Source organism: Caretta caretta, chromosome 5 (assembly GCF_965140235.1).
Source record: "Caretta caretta isolate rCarCar2 chromosome 5, rCarCar1.hap1, whole genome shotgun sequence".
Classification (NCBI taxonomy): Eukaryota; Metazoa; Chordata; order Testudines; family Cheloniidae; genus Caretta; species Caretta caretta.
In genome coordinates this window covers 29,358,600-29,373,806 of record NC_134210.1, presented here as the reverse complement: position 1 = coordinate 29,373,806, position 15,207 = coordinate 29,358,600, and the positions used below count along the sequence as shown (strand labels likewise).

Below are 15,207 nucleotides of genomic sequence, written 5' to 3'. Positions count from 1 at the left end.
GAATTGATGCTGTTCCCCCAGTTTACTCGCAATGAGAGATCACTTGAGGGGTTGAGAACAGAATTAGGAATCTGTAAAAATTTCTAAGCGGTTGTGTTATCTCATTTTTCTGTCATAAAGGTGGGATATACAGAAATGTAAGTAATTCCTGTTTAAGAAAGTGAGATGTGATATGTAAAACTTAGATATGTATGTTAGATGTGTTTCCACTTCTGCATTTGTGTGTACTTTTGGTTGTTTCATTAAAATGTCTGAGTGTGAGAGTTTCAGAAGACTTTACTTTGTTTTGAGGTATGTAGTTAAGTGCTAGCCAAAACTGTATATTTTTATTTAATACAGCTTTCTGACATGCAAATTTCTGAATTGTATTTCAGACTAAGGGAACATCATCATTCGGTAAGCGCCGCAATAAGACCCACACTTTGTGCCGTCGCTGCGGATCCAAGGCATACCATCTCCAGAAATCCACCTGTGGGAAATGTGGGTATCCTGCTAAGCGCAAGAGAAAGTGTAAGTATGGAACCTTCAAAAATTATCTGTGTAAACTTGTTGTTTGAATTAGTTTTTCATGAAGAAACTGTTTATACAATACCAGGATAGTCACTTGTGAAAGTGATGGTTCTGTCTAAGTGAATACAACCAAACCAGTGTGGTTTTTTTGTGATTTAATAGAAAAAATATAAGGAGTTCTGTGGTATTTTGCAATGCACCTTCTGTTTTCTTTATTTACATAGAGAAACTTCTATGAGAAAATACGCGTACAATGGGATGCTCTGCATATAGCTACACTTCTCCAATATACAGTGTATCCTGTAGAAACAACCATTGTTCGATGTACACATATTTTAAAATAATATTTTAGTGGTATTACTGTTGCTCTGGTTTATTCCCACTGTAAAACAGGGATGGTGCTTGCCTATCTCATTTTATACACTTAATTGTGTAGGTGAAACAAAATAAATCTGTGTAAATTGCATTCTAGATAACTGGAGTGCCAAGGCTAAAAGGCGCAACACCACTGGTACTGGTCGTATGAGGCACCTGAAAAATGTCTACCGTCGATTCAGGTACAAGTTACACTATAACATGAGATCTTACACATACTTCAAATACCTTTTAAAAACCCATTATCTAAATGAATACTTATTGCCATTTTCTTTTGTAATTTATGCAGTACGTATGTAGTCTTAAATTTTTCAGTTTGTTGTAAACATCTTGTGATGGAAAAGGTATTTGATAATTCATATATTTAACCCAACATACCTTGGTAGCATTCTCCATTTGTTTAGACTTGTAGTTCTGAGTCCTAATGTAGGATCTGCAACTAACATGCCAAGTGAACTTACCTAAGTCACCAAAGGTTTAATGAATGTTTATAAATGCTTTGGAAAGCTCAGTTAATGGGGGCTACATAGGGCATAAAGTAACTATACCAGTGTTTTGTTGTTGTGGAGTGAAGAACCCAAGAGGAAAGGAGTTAGAGGGGTTTTACACAAGGATAATACAGTCTCTTTGGGATAATTCGGTTTTTTTTTTTGGTTTGTTTGTTTTTGCACTTTTGTTTGCACTTTTTGAACTACTACATGTTTGGACTACATTTGTTCTAGCAGACTTTAAAGGAGTTTCACTTCATTACTAAAATGATCTCTTTTTAGAAGGTATGTCTTGTCCAGCACTTGTTTTTGAGCAGATTACTTCATGGTATTACTAGATCTGCTGATTCTGCCAGGCACTGATAAAGTGAGTTGAAGGCATTCTGCATGTCACAGAATTGGGCCAGTTGTCCACTTGAAAGAATACTTATTTTTTTATCTTCTGGGTGGTGGTAGTTGCATAGTAACTACCTGTAACTCAACAACTTCCTGAAGCAGAACTTCTTGTAACAGGTCCTTGAAAGATTTCAGAGTTTTTTACCCACATGTGGCATTACCAGCAGAATCCCAGGGTATGATTATGATCGTAGTGTTTTGTTTTAAATTGTGGAGGAAATCACATCATATAAAAGAGAAACAGAAATGTTTGATTTTGATTTCCATAACAGCAGCCCATGAATAGCTAACATATTTTTGTTAGCCTGTTCCTTTTGCAAGAAATGCCATGATTGCCAGTTGATGAGTTAGCAATTTGGTATAGACACTACAGTAATACTAATTCAGGAACATGAAACTTATACAACTGAGAGAGTTATGTTTGATAAGTTGAAATTGCATTCAAAATGAGAATTAATCATTTTAAAGTTGTGCCTTTCATGTTTCAACATAGAGTTCATATGTAGTCTAAAGCATTGCTGCTCCATGAAGGTATAAAATAAAACTGAAACTTCCTTTAAAATGAACATTGATTTTGGTAGTGACGTCTGTAGTGTTGCTCTTGAAAGTCCAAAAAAGATTTATAGCTAGAGTCAGTGTTAGCTCTTATTCTTTTGGCCAGCATAGTCTTTTCCTAACAGCAGCTGTCAGAAAAAAGTTGTAATAAATCACATAATGTCCTGCTTCCTACAACCTGCTACTGGATACATCTAAGGCCATGTCTATGCTACCACTTAAGTTGCTCAGGGTGTGAAACTGAGAGACATAAGCTGAGAGACATAAGTTACACCGACAGAGCGCTGTCTATACCGGTGTTTATGTCAGCAGGAGAGCTTCTCCTGCTGACACAGCTAACATTGCTTGTGGAGGTGGTTTTATTATGTTGATAGGAGAGCTCTCTCCTGTCGGCATAGAGCAGCTACACAGTGATGTGCGGCTGTAAGATCACTTATGTAGACATGGCCCCAAGGCATTGGTTAGCTGCATTTAATTGCCTTATCTTGGTGAACTTTGCAGTGACTGTTCCCTTGTTTGTTTGTTCCCTGGCTGCTCTCACTTTGCTTCAGTTTTACTTCATTAGTAATTGGAGACTGAGGGATTTGTGTTTGGAGTAGCCTTACATCTAATCATACAGTACTTACTAAAGTGAAACTCCCCTTGGCTTCAAAAATCACTTGCTGGGAAAAGAAAAATAGAATTATTTCTACTGGAGTTTTACCTGAGTAAGCACTGCAGGATTGCATCCATTATGTTGAGACCTGTACTTCTGGGTAATATAACTTTTACTAGGAGTGAAATTTTAAATAGACGCACTGAAATGTTCATGAGCAGCTTGTCAATGATGTTTCTTTTTAAAAATGTCTGAACATATGAGTTCCATAGTGATTTTGACTTCTAACTGAGATAAGCTGAACCAAAAACATTCTCTGAAACTTTCTAATAAATACCACTTTATGGAGCCTGGAATATAAAATGCTTTCAAAAAATACTAACTCTGTTATTGTTTTTGTACGTACAGGAATGGATTCCGTGAAGGAACAACACCTAAGCCCAAGAGAGCTGCCGTTGCAGCATCCAGCTCATCTTAAGGACTCATCTGTTTGTTAAAATAAATGGTCTAATCCAGAAAAAAAATTGTCAGGTTTTTTTTACACATATTTTACTTTAGTGAAATGGTAAGGTATCTATATATGTGCGTGCGAGTGTGTGTAATAGATTCTGACAGAGTGTTGTGTTGAAGTTCATTAAACACATTCCTTTAAGTGATTTCTCATCTGATCATATTTCTATCTTTAAGAGCGTTCATCTAAATACTGTAATTGCTGAAGTTTTTTATGGGCAAAGTATATAAGTATTCTTTATACCAACACAACTTTTACGCTGAATAATTTCAAAACTCCCTTCTGCATAACAAGACTTCTACATATACATCGCTTATGGTTGATATAATTACTAATTTGTACACAATTCTAGATATGACTATAAATGCACATTTTTTCCTTATTCTGCCTAAAAGAAAGCATTTCACTTACTAAGGAACTATAAATATTCTCATCCTAATAGAGTTGCTATATGCACTGGAGTGTACTTTAAGAATAACTTACGGCTTTATTTAGCTGATCGCTGTCATTTAATGTTAGTATGTAAAGTTTTTATTGACTTATATTCTGAAAATAGGCAGTTCTAAGGGAAAACTTTTTTTAAAAAAGGGGTTGTCTGGTCTTATTTAATCTTCTATTTTAGTGTACTAATGTTCTGTTCACTGTTTTTCACAATTTAAAAAAGACAGGTCTGCAAAAAGTGTCTAACCCATTTGTTCAGAGAGTAATCATTTGGGTTGAGTGAAGTTTCCAGCTATGGAAAGAATAGTGTTTAAGTCACTAATGAACATGTGGCCTTAGCCTAGTCCTTATTACTAACAAGACCTAATCTGCAATTGAGGGTCGGGCATCTGGATAGACACCTCCCCTGCTCCTCCAAAAAGAAAACAACAAAAAAAGCAGGACAGCAGTAACATTCTATTGCTAGGATCAAAATACCATGTGTGAGGGGGTTCCCCGCTCTCTTCTCCTCCCCATCCCCGGGGATTAGTGCTCTGGGGTTTAGGGATGTGCTGTATGTGTGAGTTACTTGTGTAGGTTAAATGAGCAGATGTTTTGTGCATTAGTCTGTATGTTGTGGGAGAGGGCTGGTTAGGAATCTCTCGGAATGGGTGTTGATGGTTCTGATACTCCATAGCCTGCCCTGGAAGACTTGGTTGGTCACCCACAACTGGTTCTTTATCTCTCTCAGGATGATGCCATTGGAAAAACTGCTGTATGGTGAGTGTAGGCTGGGTGCAGTGACTTGAGGCCCCTTAAGTGAGGGAGGGCAGAACAGGCAAGACAGCAAGGGTGAGTATTTCCTGCAACAGTAGGTCTAAAACCAGGCTGAGATGTTTATGGTTCCTTTTGTTTCACCTTGTAACAGGTCAGGAGTGCAGGGTGTCAACAAGCAACTGTTACTTCACCTTATTACACTATTGAAAGAAGGGTCAGTCACAAGTTTATATTCTACTAAAGTTTATACTCTGATATCTTGAAAGGATGTTAGTCATGTCTTTGCTTCCATACCTGGCCTGGCCTGGTATTGTAGAATGATTACTTTCGTGGTAAAGGTCTACCATATACCTATTTCCAGCCTGATAGACGGGTATATGGTAGAGCACGAGCAAATAAAGATTGGGGAGGGAGTGCAGCAGATCTATCCAAATTATGTAATTGTAGATCTACTTGGGCCATTTTTAAACTAGGAAAAATTACTACTGCCCCACTCTCCTTCCCTCAGCTGATCCTGTTATGATAGCAGAAACCCACTCTATCCATCAATTGTTTTGATATTACCACTTTTGTTAAAGGAGACCTTTTAAGACTCATTTTAATTTCAAAAGCATTTTTAATTCTACAACTATGTAATTTGCTGTGGTGATGGTTTCTCATGTTAGTCTTGTTAAGTATGTGTAGTTTGGCTAAAAAATGTCTATGCATCGTATGTGTAATGAGATGCATCTATAGCACACGTGCACCATCCTGGCAGAAGTGTAACTGAGCAATGGGGATGAAATTAAAGGAAGGTAGGATGGTTAGGCGAGCTTCCTAGTATTGAATGCTTTGATATATCCCACTTTTTCAGCTTCCTTGAATGAGAGCATCCCCAGCCCTTGAAGCATAGGGAAAGCTTCTGTCCTGACACACCTAACAATAGTAGATGTGACCTGCTAGGTCTTTCCTTCAACAGTATGTAAATTCTTTTTCTACATGGCAAAAAAAAGTTCTCTGATTTTTTTCAAGGACACAACTGACCTAGGAATTTTTATTTTGTGAGCAATCAGATCTACTGACTAAAAAATCCAATATGCTGTTGTAAAGAAAAATGCCTAGCTCTTTGCTACTACTGCCCGTCAGTTTCCCTGATGTGAAATATATTGGGCTGTCAGAAAAAGGTCAACTTATGTGATGATCAAATAGAAGTGCTGGAGCAGAAAATCAATAATATGTGTAAACACTGAAAGAGGAATGAAAGGGGATTTTTATTCAGTACTGCAGTATAATAAGCTGTTGATTACTTGAACATCAAGTGAAAAATGTGCAAATGTTCAATTACATTTTTATATTGTATTCATGGGAATTTCATAAATGATAGAAGTCTTATATAGGTACAGTTGTTGGAACTGTTGGTCAATATCAATTGAACATTATTGAATTTGTGGACTGAAGACTGAATATCATTGGTTTTTCCAGGTTCTTGCTTTGCTGTAATCTGCTAAACTACTACTGTTTATTATTGTAAGAAACACCATAAAATATTTAATGTGATAATTACTGGTGAATTATTTAATGTTAAAATCACACTTTGTATTTGAGAACCATTTTTCTTGAAGGGTAGGAGTGAAGCACTTATAAGAACTAAAGTTTATAGTTTTTTAAACGTTCTGAAGCTTTCCAATACACTTAAGCATGTCCATATTCTAAAAACAAAACAAAATCTTTTAAATAAATACCCCTTTATTGATAACTATCCTATCAATAACAACAGGACCATTCAGACCCGATTGTAATCAGTTTTAGTCTTTTCGCCATCTCTTTTTCAGAGCTTGGATCAGGCCCTTGTTTATAAGAATCCTCTCTGGTTCTGTAGAGAGCTATAGCTTGGAGGATTTGGCAAAGGCAACTGGTAGCTTTCTCCTCTGACATCTTCCAGGTTGGTTAGTTAGGTCACATCTCTCAAGTTTTGTTGAAACTTAATAGACCAAAGTAGGTAGAAGCTGTTTTGTTTTCTAGTTCGGTGCAGGTAAACTTTTTGTCCAAAGTCTCTGAGAGAATTTCACTGCATTTAAAGTAAGATGGGGGATGGTGGTGACCTAACATGATGTCTCAGGAGATGTGCTGCCTGCCAGGAGCCCACATCTTAGAAGCTATGGAAAGGGTGCTGAGGATCATCTGTCCCTCTGACAGTTACTCCATGCTGCTTATCCATGGAGGCACTAATGATACTGCCAGGTCTGACTATCAGCAGTGACTACAGTGGCTCTGGGAGTGTGAGGGTAAAGGTGTCGGGGCACAGGTTGTGTTCTTGTCTATGCTCCCAGTCTCAGGGTAAGGGCTCAGGCAGGGACACGCACATCCTGAGGATGAATGCATGGCTGCACGGATGTTGTTGATGGGAGGATTTCCGATTCCTCCACCATGGGATACTGTTTCAGAAAGAAGGTCTGTTGGGACAAGATGGGGAAGAGCATCTTTGCACACTGACTCACCAACCTAGGGAGGAGGGCTATAAAATAGGTTCAAAGGGGGCAGGTGACAAAATCCCACAAGCAAGCATAGAAGTGGCCTTACTGGGCGGGGGGAATACGAAAAGTTACAATAGGGTCATAGGAGCAACAAGAGGGAAGTCATTTCAGATGTCCATACACAATATGAGGAAAAACAGGAAGAACTGGAAATATTAGTACATAGCCAAATTATGACTTAATTGGTATCATGGAGACTTGGTGAGGTAAATCTTGACTGGAACGTTGGTATAGGGCAGTGGTTCTCAACCTGTGGCACAGTCCGCACACAGCTGCGGCTCATGTGACATCCTCAGGGCCATTCAAGTAGTATTGGATGCGGCCCACGTAAGACGTGGGCTGCATATGTGGCCCACAATGGTAAATAGGTTAAGAACTACCAGTATAGAGATATAGTTTGTTCAAGAAGGACAGGCAAGAAAAAAAGGTGGTGTAGTTCTGAGGTCCAGAAGAAAGTGAAAAGCAGACCAGCTGAAAGTCTCTTGGTAAAGATAACAGGGGAAAAAATAGGGGTGATGTCATGGTAGGGGTCTACTCACAGACCTCAACATCAGGGAGAGGAAGTGGATGAAGCATTTATAAAACAATATCCAAAACACAACCCCTGGTAATAATGGGGGACTTCAGCTACTCCGACATCTGCTGGAAAAGTAATATGGCAAAAAACAACTGTGATGTTTCACTCCATATTCTTTATGAAAATATGCTTATGATGTAAATATGACATAGCTGGGATGTACTTTATGCAAGATGGGTCTTATAAGATATTGGAAAGGTTATAATTTCTTGAATATGATTATCCAATTTGTATGCCTGTATCATTTCTGTATATATCTGTATTTAAACTATGCTACTTTGGGTGACGCCCACTGCTAACACTTCAGGTACAACACTGGAAAAGCCAGACAGGGCAGATGGCTCATCAGCGAGGACAATGGAGTATGAAAAGGCTTGGCCTTCCTGTGGACCCTCCATACTGCCACTAACTCATGGATACTGTAATACTACAGAGTCAGGTGGTCTTGTCACCTGATACTAAACATTACCTGGGACTGCTTTCAGAGTGGTAGCCGTGTTAGTCTGTATTAGCAAAAACAACGAGGAGTCCTTGTGTCACCTTGGAGACTAACAAATTTATTTGGGCATATGCATGGAGTAGAAAATACGGTAAGCAGTATATAGATGGGAATTACCTTTCCAAGTGGGGGGGGTCAGTGCTAATGGGGCCAATTAAATTCAGGTGGAAGTGGCCTATTCTCAAGTTGATTACTTTTGTAATGCTAACGAGGACAATGCAGTCAAGGTGGAAGTCACCCATTTCCAACAGTTGACAAGAAGGTGTGAGTATCAGCAGAGGGAAAATTACTTTTTGTAGTGACCCATCCACTCCCAGTCTTTTTTCAGGCCTAATGTGATGGTGTCCAGGTTGCAAATTAATTCCAGTTCTGCAGTTTCTCGTTGAAGTCTGTTTTTGAAGGTTTTTTGTTGAAGAATTGCCACTTTTAAGTCTGTTATTGAGTATCCAGGGAGACTGAAGTGCTCTCCTACTGATTTTTAAATGTTACAGTTCCTGATATCTGATTTGTGTCCATTTATTCTTTTGCGTAGAGACTCTCTGATTTGGCCAATGTACATGGCAGAGGGGCATTGCTGGCACATGATGGTATATATCACGTTGGTAGATGTGCAGGTGAACAAGCCCCTGATGGTGTGGCTGATGTGATTAGGTTCTATGATGGTGTCCCTTGAATAGATATGCGGACAGTGCATCAGAATAAGGATAATGGAGCTAAAACAAAAAAAGACTTTAACCAGCTCAGAAAACTGCTAGGTAAGGCCTCTTGCAAAAACAATCTAAGAGATGAAGTTCAGGAGAGCTGGCAGTTTCTCAAGGAACGTATTAATGGAACAAGTACCAACTATCCTGATATGACGGAAAGATAGGAAATTACCTTAACTCATCCCGAGGGCTCCGTGACTTCTGCAGCAGCCAGTGTGGCTGATCCCAGGGCTGCCCAAGCAGCTGGCTCTGGGACCAGGTGCTCAGGTGACGCCAGGGACAGCCACACCGCCCACTGCTGGAGTGGCTCTGCAGCCAGTCACTCGAGTGGCACCACAGCCAGCCACACCAGCTGCTGCTCGGGCAGCTCCGAGCAGCAGCTGGTGCGGCTGGCCCCTGGGAATCGCCTGAGCAGCAGTCCTGGGGGCAGCTGGAGCAACTGCTGTTGGTGGCCCCTGGCAGCTGGTGCTGCTGGCCCGCGCTAAGCAGCAGCTCCCTTCCTGCCAAGGTTTAGTCATGGGTATTTTTAGTAAAAGTCATGGACAGGTTGCAGGCTGTACATTTTTGTTGATTGCCCATGACCTGTCCATGACTTACAAAAAAACCTCATGACTAAATTGTAGCCTTACTCATCCCTCAACTCAAGTTAATTTCAGTGGTTTTGTAGGCTTCTAGTTATCATTGCAGCTTGTGCAAAGTTTCTCCCAAAAGACCATTCTTCAGGCATCTAAGACAAAGGAGAATGGGCGAGATAAATGTTAGTGTGCTGCATGAGGTTTTGTACGACTCTCCAGTAACCGTGTAACAGGATGTGTGGCTTAAGATAGTAAACCAATGACACTGGAACACACCTTTTAGGGGGGGAAGAGGGTATCTTCCTCCTTTTGCTTTCCCCCCCTCTTCCAAATCCCTGTCGCAGCACCTTTTCTTCATAGTGAGATGGTTGATTGCATGGGAGAAGCTTGCCTTTCCTTCACCATAATAAGATGTCATACAAACAGATGAACAACTTTTTCTGCAATAACAGCAAGAAAGCATAAATGTCTTGAAGCACATACTATAAATTTATGTCTCAGAAAGCTGAGAGTTATGATAGCCTTAGCCTGCTCTTCAATTTATGTACCCTTGCTTGACCTGAACTTAGGGATACGCTATATCAGATCACCCCCTCCCATAGCAGAGTATGAAGGGAGGAAATGTCCAGGAGGATTTTCTTCTTAATCATTGCTCTCTGCAAAGTGAGTGGCAGGGCCTGTTTACAAAGCCCCTGGAATGGGTCCAGGAGATACTATGGGATTCACATTCCATGGCTTTGTTCTCCTGGCTACGCAGTGCTTAATTTTTGCCACAGCTGAGCCCCAGCACCTCTAGGTTTGGCATTCATAGCCCTGGCACCTCTGGGCTCACCACGTCCGTTATCAAAGTAAAAAAATTGCTTGAGCCCTGGCACCTTTTTCATTACAAATTAAGCACTGTACCCACTCCCTTGCAATTGCTATTCATAGGACTGACTCCTACCCCAGCAAGTGTCTTAAGAAAGGCAATTCATCCCTAAAATGTATTATCTTTTTGGAAAATGTCAGTGGACAATGTGCATCCCATCAAACACTGAGCTGCTCACTTCCCACAATCTTCGCAAATGACTGCCATTAAATAGCCTATCCCTCCCACAACACTTCAGGTGTGGATTTTATAGGTGCATGATCTGGCCCACTTAGATTTTTCTTCAAAGCAAATTAGGAATTCCCATATGTTCTGTTCTATGCCTGGGAGGCCTGGCAGGGGTGCTCCGAAAAACGCGGCAAAGCGGTGAATTATTGGCTTTATTGAAGGTAAGTGACACACCCGCAACGGGGACTCCAAGCGTTGCTGTCACGGATGCGGAGAGCCCAGCGCACCGGAGCAATGCCTGGGATGGAGTCCCAATGAAGGGGCGGATAGCAGGCATTAATATACACTTAACATTATCAGCTCATGTATAATTACTAAGGGGTTGTGCTCCTTTACTGGCAAGAGGCCACACAAGGCAGTCAAGGCCGGATGAGGATCGGTTTTGACCGGTTCCTCATGTCTGACACTGACCGATAGTGACCGTCTGCACGAGAAAGCGTTCTTCCCTACCTAGGCCATCACAGAGTCTTCCGCAGTCCCTTACACCATATTTACTTTTTTTGGCTGCTCTACTTTAGTAGAGTCCAATTCAATGATGTGCTGAAGACCCTCCAGATTCCACTGAAACTAATAGGAATTCATAGATTATAAAGAAAAGGGACCATTGTAATCATCTCGTCTGACTTATATAACGCAGGCCATAGGACTTCTGTGAATTAATTTGTTTGAACTAGAGCATACCTTTTACACATCCAGTCCTGATTTAAAGATGGTCAATGATGGAGATCAACCCTTGGTAAGTTGTTCCAATTGTTAATTATCCTTGATGTTAAAAATGTGTGCCTTATTTCCATCTGACATTTGTCTAGCTTCAATTTCCAGCCACTAGGTCTTGTTACACCTTTGTCTACTAGATTGAAGATACCATTATGAATTTTTTGTTCCCCATATAGGTATTTATAGACTGATCCCATCAGCCCTTATTCTTCTTTGTTAAGCTAAATAGACTGAGCTTCTTGGCCTACATCCTCAAAGGTATTTAGGGTCCTAACTTCTATTGATTGCAATGGAAGACAGGAGCCTAAATACCTGTGAAGATCTGGGCTCTTTGGTCTATTGCTAGCCATGTTTTTCCAACCCTTTAATCATTTAATTCAGAGCCCTAAGAGTGTTTCAGGATCAAGTCTTAAATGCCACAGAACATGCTCTTCTCTGTTCTATTTATTTGTTCTAAGTTTCAACTGTTAAAGGCTATTGATGTCAATTAATTAGAGGTTTAATTAGGATTTGTAAAGAAATTGGGTACCTGACATTATTTATAAATTTATAGTTATAATGCAAAATTAATTACAATGTAAATAATCTTCAGCTATTCCTTGATAAATGGATTCATTATTATTTTAATTGTATTGTATATTTAGAGAGGGGGGAAAGATCAGTTATTTCTGATAACATTTTGGAATAAAATTTCAGGTAGACATCTACTTGGCCTCAGCTTTTGCATGTGCAAAATCACATGCCTGCACTTTGCAAACACCTGTGCATTCCCTATCTTGGCTGTTAAACCTGGTGCAGTTACTGTCATAGTATCAGACTATATCCTTTATGAATGGGTTGATGAGTTGTTTCATCTATGGCCCAGGGGACTGTATCTAGTTATATGGTCCCCATCACCATAGTTACTGAGTGCCTCAGAATCGTTAATGTGTTTATCTTCACAGTATGAGGTAGAGAAGTATCTCCAATTTACAGAGTGGGAACAGAGGCTAAGTGACTTACAAAAGGTCACACAGGAAGACTGATAGAACTGGGATTTGAACCAATGTCTTCAGAGTCCTAGGCCAGTGCCTTTACCCACAAAGCCATCTTACCCTCTTGTGTGAAGAGGTACTACTTTAAAACAAATCCTAATGGGACGGAAGCTTGAAAGAGGAAAATGATTCCACTGGGAAAATTATTCAAAACTTACATTTAAAATGTGTACAAACTTCATTTAAAAACAAAAGGAAGGTGGGGGGGGGAGGGAGGGAAGTGGCAAGTTTTCATGAAACAAACTGGATCAGAATGGAGTGGACCTGTTGTGACAAAAAGCAAGTTGTCCACTGGGCCCAAGAAGGGGAAGGTAGTGAAAAGGCCACTGTGTAATGTTCATTGCTCAGCAGAGTTTTTCCATGTGAAACAAAGGCAACTAAAGGAGATTAGTTATTCTACCACAGAAATAATCCTAACTGTATAAGAAATATAAACATAGTGTAAACATGCTGAAGGTACTGAAGAGCAGTTCAGATATGGATAGTCCATAACAGCCTCCATGCTATGAGACCAACAATCCTCTGAGTAGCATACCAGATGATTCACAGAAAGGTATACCAAAAAAAGCAAAACCCTAGTGGACTTTGTCTACTGTACAGTATCAGAGGAGAAAAATATTTTCCTGACCTCAGCGAGCAACCAGTTTATAGTCTGAGACAATAGTGTTGCGATTTATTATTATTCTGGCTAAGGCACTAGTGCACGTCAAAATTTAGTGATAAAAATGAAAAACTGTTGCTGTACTATCTTGATTAGTGCTATCTTGTTCTCTCTACATTCATTATTTGTGTTGTGTGGTATTAAAGGACATCAGTTTAACTGGACACAAATGTAGACATATTCAAAAATAAAATTAGGATCTGTCTTCATTTACTCTATCCAATAGTTTCTTCACATTAGCTTTTATTACACACGGTCTGTATTTCCTGTAAACAGGAGATTGTGCCTTCTAAGTTTTCATTTTGACTTCAAGAGGTCACTTGCTGTAGATGTTAGCAACTGCTTTATTAAATTGACTCCAAATTCCTGTTTAATTTAAAAGTATACAGGTGATTGGTTAACATACTATGCATTTTGAGTCACATTCTGCTGTCAGTTACACACAAGTGTAATTCTTATTTTCTGCAGCCACTTTTTCTCTCTCTTGCCTGTGGCTAGAGTTTCTAGTAATTGGGCTTGTTCATATAAAGGGGGCTTTTTAAAAAAAAAAAAAAAGCCCAAGATTAGACAAGTTTCTAGCTGTGACCCCATCACAATTTTACAAAGACAGGGTTAAGGATACAGTCAAGTGTCAGATAAATATTAAAATGCTAATTATAATGTTTGCAATTTGAAGACTAAATCCTTATGATATTTACAAGAAATAAAACATACAATAAAATCTTTCTTTCTAATTTCTGCAATAAGGGCTGATCCAAAACCTACTGAAGTAAATGGGAGTCTTTTTTTCAATTAATCTCAATAGGTTTTGAAATTGGTTTTAAATTATTGTATTTAATATTTAGGTAGGAGGTGTGTAATGTAAGAAATATTCTTTAACAGATGCAGAAACAGATTCTCTTGCAAGATTAATGATCTCTACAGAAGGGTGCCTTTCACCAGGGAGTTGATAACCATTTCAAGAACAAACTCTGGAGCTTTAAAAGGTTTTTTGGCTTCACTAATAGAGTATGAAAGTCTACAAGTTCAATAACTGTAATACAGATCTTATATACTACAAATTAAGCCAGAGAGGTGGATGATGACTTCTCACTGGATAACATCTTCCAGGCACCCACATATTGTTATGGTAACAAATTTCAGGAAAGGAAAAAAGTTAACGTTTTCATAGTATTTACTTAGGACACATTGAACAAATATTCGCAAAAAGAAAAGGAGTACTTGTGGCACCTTAGAGACTAACCAATTTATTTGAGCATGAGCTTTCGTGAGCTACAGCTCACTTCATCAGATGTTTACCGTGGAAACATCAGAAACATCAGATGTTTACCGTGGAAACATCAGAAACATCTGATGAAGTGAGCTGTAGCTCACGAAAGCTCATGCTCAAATAAATTGGTTAGTCTCTAAGGTGCCACAAGTACTCCTTTTCTTTTTGCGAATACAGACTAACACGGCTGTTCCTCTGAAACCTGAACAAATATTGTACATCCTATTCCTGTATGAATTATTAAATGCATATGTGAATATACTGTTTCTTTAAAAAATGTTGACCAGATTTTCCTTAGGAAATGCTATTTCATCAAAATCTAAACATTTTGCAGGAAAGCGTTGACAAAAAAAATTCAATAGGATTCAAATTCAAATGGAAATTTCATTTAGTCTCTCATCTGGTTTTGACTTATTTCATTCCAACTTTGTTTCACTTTTCAAAACTTATTTTAATATTCTATTCAATATTTATATCCTTTATTTATATTATTTCAACATTATTGAAACAAAATATTTAGATGTCATTTTGATGCTTCCTACATAAAATACTTCAGAATTTTTGTTCTGTGGTAAATTTCTAAATTTTTACTTTTGTCCTGGAAGGAAGGAAGGAAATTTCAAAATGTCAGAATTTCATGTGCAACAAATATCCATTTTCTAATGAGCTCTGTTTGTGGTCTTAAATATATAATTATACAGGTTGTGCAGTAAGTCAAATTGAAGATTAATATAAATTTTGAGTATTTAAATTAATAATCTTGACTGTTTTTATATTTTAATTATTTAAATATGTTCAGTGTCTATCAATATGAACCTATGAACCTACAGTTAAATTTATACAAATGCATACGTACAGTACTATAGTTTCTGGAGCCATTGACTGCAGATGTTTCGTCAGTCAAATAAATCCATCTGCTAAAGCACCCTTCACT

General features: G+C 38.8%; 1 protein-coding gene and 1 non-coding gene across 3 annotated transcripts in view; both read left to right on the top strand.

The window, feature by feature from the left end:
• Positions 1–3,443, top strand: part of RPL37 (ribosomal protein L37) — a 185,068-nt gene extending 181,625 nt beyond the window's left edge. For both annotated transcript variants that reach the window (XM_075128450.1, XM_048850629.2), the window contains exons 2-4: positions 375–510; positions 983–1,067; positions 3,328–3,443. In XM_075128450.1, coding sequence (XP_074984551.1) covers positions 375–510; positions 983–1,067; positions 3,328–3,397 — 291 coding nt within the window. In that variant the 3' untranslated portion in view covers positions 3,398–3,443. The remainder of the gene's footprint in view (positions 1–374; positions 511–982; positions 1,068–3,327) is intronic.
• Positions 3,139–3,219, top strand: LOC125637493 (small nucleolar RNA SNORD72). The gene has a single exon (XR_007356972.1). It is a non-coding gene; the product is annotated as a small nucleolar RNA SNORD72 (small nucleolar RNA).
• Positions 3,444–15,207: the final 11,764 nt, after the last annotated feature.